The sequence below is a fragment of the Macaca nemestrina genome, chromosome 1 (assembly GCF_043159975.1).
Source record: "Macaca nemestrina isolate mMacNem1 chromosome 1, mMacNem.hap1, whole genome shotgun sequence".
Classification (NCBI taxonomy): domain Eukaryota; kingdom Metazoa; phylum Chordata; class Mammalia; order Primates; family Cercopithecidae; genus Macaca; species Macaca nemestrina.
The window spans coordinates 190,355,413-190,359,782 of record NC_092125.1 but is presented as its reverse complement, the minus strand read 5'-3'; the positions used below and the strand labels follow the sequence as shown (position 1 = coordinate 190,359,782).

Here is a 4,370-nt window from a genome sequence, read left to right as displayed (position 1 = left end):
ACTTGCCCCGGAAGGCCCGCCCCCTTCGCCGGAGAGGCCAATGGGCGAGGGCAACGGTTGCGACGGTTGGGTTTTGAAGGAGCCAATGGGCGCTCAGAGCGGAGAGTTTAAGAGGCGTAAGCGAGGCGTGTTAAAGCCGGTCGGAACTGCAACTTGCTCGGGAGGGCACGGTGAGGGGCGGCGGGGCTGAGCCTGGTTCGGGTCGTGGCCAGGGGGAGGGGGTGCTAGGCCAGAAGGGGCAGCAACCGAGGGTGGCCCTGATTGTGTGGCCGGCCAGGAGCGAAGGGGTCCTTTGCTGTCCCCTGAGCACCGTCGCCTCTTTTCCTCCAGGGCTCCGCAGGCACCAACTGCAAGGACCCCTCCCGCTGCGGGCGTTCCCATGGCACAATTCGCGTTCGAGAGTGACCTGCACTCGCTGCTTCAGCTGGATGCACCCATCCCCAATGCACCCCCTGCGCGCTGGCAGCGCAAAGCCAAGGAAGCCTCAGGCCCGGCCCCCTCACCCATGCGGGCCGCCAACCGATCCCACAGCGCCGGCAGAACTCCGGGCCGAACTCCTGGTCAGTGAGGTGCCAAAGGGACTGGGTGAGAGCAGCCTTCATACTTTCTCCCCCGGGAGCCTGGTCAGACTGTCTTCTCTTTCTCCGCCCCAGGCAAATCCAGTTCCAAGGTTCAGACCACTCCTAGCAAACCTGGCGGTGACCGCTATATCCCCCATCGCAGTGCTGCCCAGATGGAGGTGGCCAGCTTCCTCCTGAGCAAGGAGAACCAGCCTGAAAACAGCCAGACGCCCACCAAGAAGGTATGTGTCCCAGAGGGGCTTAAGGCACGGGACCCGACTGTTCTTTGGATAATACCATCTTGCTTCTCCACTACCCTTTATGCCAGGAACATCAGAAAGCCTGGGCTTTGAACCTGAACGGTTTTGATGTAGAGGAAGCCAAGATCCTTAGGCTCAGTGGAAAACCACAAAATGCGCCAGAGGGTAAGACCCGAAGTTCCTGGTTCCTGGAGGGAGGTGTCAGTTCATCTCCAGGGCTGAGCACAGATATCTGTCTGCTCTTCTTATCTAAGACTGAGGGCAAGGGAGGTGTTGATTTTCCCAGCGTCTGGACCCACTCTGTTGCCACAGGTTACCAGAACAGACTGAAAGTACTCTACAGCCAAAAGGCCACTCCTGGCTCCAGCCGGAAGACCTGCCGTTACATTCCTTCCCTGCCAGACCGCATCCTGGATGCCCCTGAAATTCGAAATGACTACTGTAAGTGCATCCTTATCCTTGCCTCATGGATGGAGAAAGAGGGCCTGGGACCACACAAACAAGGAAGCTCACGCTCTTCTCTCCGCCTCTGACAGACCTGAACCTTGTGGATTGGAGCTCTGGGAATGTACTGGCCGTGGCACTGGACAACAGTGTGTACCTGTGGAGCGCAAGCTCTGGTGACATCCTGCAGCTTTTGCAAATGGAGCAGCCTGGGGAATATGTATCCTCTGTGGCCTGGATCAAAGAGGGCAACTACTTGGCTGTGGGCACCAGCAGTGCTGAGGTGCAGGTGAGACATGTCCTGTGCTGCCATTCACACCAGTCCCAATAGGCTTGCACAGCTGGAGGATATTAATGCCAAGTCCCAATCTCTGATCCTAGTGGGCTTCTCTCTCTAGCTATGGGATGTGCAGCAGCAGAAACGGCTTCGAAATATGACCAGTCACTCTGCCCGAGTGGGCTCCCTAAGCTGGAACAGCTATATCCTCTCCAGGTCAGTGGTTTTTGTTGGTCTATGGTAGTCTGATATTTGCCCACCCTACCCTTGACTGTACACCCAAATTGAACCACCTCTGGCTTGCTTGCATTTGGTGCTGCCACAGAACCTGATTCCCTTCTTTCCTCCTCCAGTGGTTCACGTTCTGGCCACATCCACCACCATGATGTTCGGGTAGCAGAACACCATGTGGCTACACTGAGTGGCCACAGCCAGGAAGTGTGTGGGCTGCGCTGGGCCCCAGATGGACGACATTTGGCCAGTGGTGGCAATGATAACTTGGTCAACGTGTGGCCTAGCGCTCCTGGAGAGGGTGGCTGGGTTCCTTTGCAGACATTCACCCAGCATCAAGGGGCTGTCAAGGTGAGTAGGGTTGGGCTGAAGCCTCTGCAGACCCTCACCTATAACCTGGGGACTGTTAAGGGGAGAAGGGATGGTAGGATTGGACTGGGTTAATCTGTGACCCCCAGAGCTCCTTGTCTAGCTCTAGTACCTGCTGACCCCACCTTTATCCCATCTAGGCCGTAGCATGGTGTCCCTGGCAGTCCAATGTCCTGGCAACAGGAGGGGGCACCAGTGATCGACACATTCGCATCTGGAACGTGTGCTCTGGGGCCTGTCTGAGTGCTGTGGATGCCCATTCCCAGGTAATCTTTTGCCTGTTCCTGCCTCTCCCACATGCATTCTTACTGGGCATCCACATCAAGAGTGCATCCATTCCAATGTCTTCACCAACTCTGTGCCTTGGTGATTCCCAAACTTCTAACTCATGAGCTTCATTTCTAGCAGTCTGTGGCTATCTCCAATCCCATGTCCTATAAGCACCACTACCTTGATCTGTCCCAAATTAACCTTTTCACTTCCCCTTGCCTCCCTGAAATGTTCCTTCCTCTGTCACATTGCTTTGGAATGGCAGAACCTGCTCAGAAATCTGAAAAACCTCCTAGAATTTTTCATCCTCCTCACCAGGATCTATCAGTTTTACCTTAAAATATCATTGACATCTGTCCCCTCCCCTCAGCCTCATCCTTCCCAGTGGAGGCCCACCACAATGCTTCCTCATTGGTGTCAAGCATTCTTTGTTATCTCCTGCAATGCATCCTCCATGCTGTGGTTTGTTACACTATACTGTCCTTAAACCTGTGATGGCTTCTCATCACCTATGGCATATAATTCAAATCCATTAGAAAGATGCTTGAGGCTCTCTCCTTCCACTCGCCTCACATTCAGCCTTCACTGTAGATATGGACTCTAGAGCCAGACTGCCCAAGTTAAAATTCTGGCTCCATCATCTGCTAAACTTGAATGTGACCTTTGGCAACCTATTGAACTTCCTTCTGATTGATTCCTCATCTGTACAATGGGTAATACAGACGCTCCCCGATTTAAGTCCCAGTAAACCCATTGTAAAGTTAAAAAATGGTTACGTCAGGGAGTGTCTATAATTTGCCTCTCAAGGAACTTTTGTATGGACTGTGATCATTCAACTCTGAGTCTGGAGCACATGGCAGGGTGCCTAACACTAGAATGGGCTCAGTTCTGACTTAAGTAGCCTTGGCTATATGTCATGCCCACACCGGCTCCTCTCCACAGGTGTGCTCCATCCTCTGGTCTCCCCACTACAAGGAGCTCATCTCAGGCCATGGCTTTGCACAGAACCAGCTGGTTATTTGGAAGTACCCAACCATGGCCAAGGTGGCTGAACTCAAAGGTAAGTGGCTAGGTAAAAAGCCAGACATAAAAGGCCACATAATGTATGACGGAAATGTCCAGAATAGGCAAATCCACAGAAAAAACACATTTAATGGTTGCCAGGCGCTGAGGAGAGAGGGTAATGGGAAGTGTTGAAAATGTCTTAGAATTAGTTTTAACAGTTGTACAATTTCGTGAATATACTAAAAACCACTAAACCGTACACTTTAAAAGGATGCATTTTATGGTATGTGAATTATATCTCAGTAACACCATTGAAAAAAGAGAGGAGGCCGGGCGTGGTGGCTCACACCTGTAATCCCAGCACTTTGGGAGGCCAAGGCGGGCAGATCATGAGGTGAGGAGATAGAGGCCATCTTGGCTAACACAGTGAAACCCCGTCTCTATTAAAAATACAAAAAAGTAGCCAGGCATGGTGGCGGGCGCCTGTAGTCCCAGCTACTTATGAGGCTGAGGCAGGAGTGGGAGGCGGAGCTTGCAGTGAGCCCAGATTGCGCCACTGCACTCCAGCCTGGGCAACAGAGCAAGGCTCCGTCTTAAAAAAAAAAAAAAAAAGAAAGAAAGAAAAAAAGGGAGGCATGTGCCTCCTTTATGGGAGGGCTATGGCTGCATCAACATTCGTATGTACTGTTCTCATTTGCTCCAGGTCACACATCCCGGGTCCTGAGTCTGACCATGAGCCCAGATGGGGCCACAGTGGCATCCGCAGCAGCAGATGAAACCCTGAGGTTATGGCGCTGCTTTGAGTTGGACCCTGCGCGGCGGCGGGAGCGGGAGAAGGCCAGTGCAGCCAAAAGCAGCCTAATCCACCAAGGCATCCGCTGAAGACTAACCCATCACCTCAGTTGTTTTTTATTTTTCTAATAAAGTCATGTCTCCCTTCATGTTTTTTTTTTT

At 52.5% G+C, this 4,370-nt stretch overlaps 1 protein-coding gene across 2 annotated transcripts; it reads left to right on the top strand.

The window, feature by feature from the left end:
• The first annotated feature begins 9 nt into the window (after nt 1–9).
• LOC105494879 (cell division cycle 20) lies at nt 10–4,357 on the top strand. Of its 2 annotated transcripts, none has more exons than XM_071094571.1 (11): nt 10–139; nt 331–560; nt 654–802; nt 889–985; nt 1,133–1,261; nt 1,357–1,553; nt 1,663–1,757; nt 1,895–2,123; nt 2,282–2,407; nt 3,354–3,471; nt 4,120–4,357. In XM_071094571.1, the coding sequence occupies exons 2-11, from the start codon at nt 380–382 to the stop codon at nt 4,296–4,298; spliced, it is 1,500 nt and encodes a 499-aa protein (XP_070950672.1). In that variant the 5' UTR covers nt 10–139; nt 331–379; the 3' UTR covers nt 4,299–4,357. The 2 variants fall into 2 exon arrangements, with proteins under 2 accessions (XP_070950672.1, XP_011762111.1); XM_011763809.3 differs by having other exon boundaries at nt 43–170.
• The last annotated feature ends 13 nt before the right edge of the window (nt 4,358–4,370 follow it).

Excerpts from the sequence above, each read along its gene's own strand:
- LOC105494879 (XM_071094571.1), top strand. The coding sequence starts at position 380 with ATGGCACAATTCGCGTTCGAGAGTGACCTGCACTCGCTGCTTCAGCTG. Across the intron at positions 803-888 it reads GCCAGACGCCCACCAAGAAG|GAACATCAGAAAGCCTGGGC; the intron begins GTATGTGTCCCA and ends CCTTTATGCCAG. Across the intron at positions 1,758-1,894 it reads AACAGCTATATCCTCTCCAG|TGGTTCACGTTCTGGCCACA; the intron begins GTCAGTGGTTTT and ends TTCCTCCTCCAG.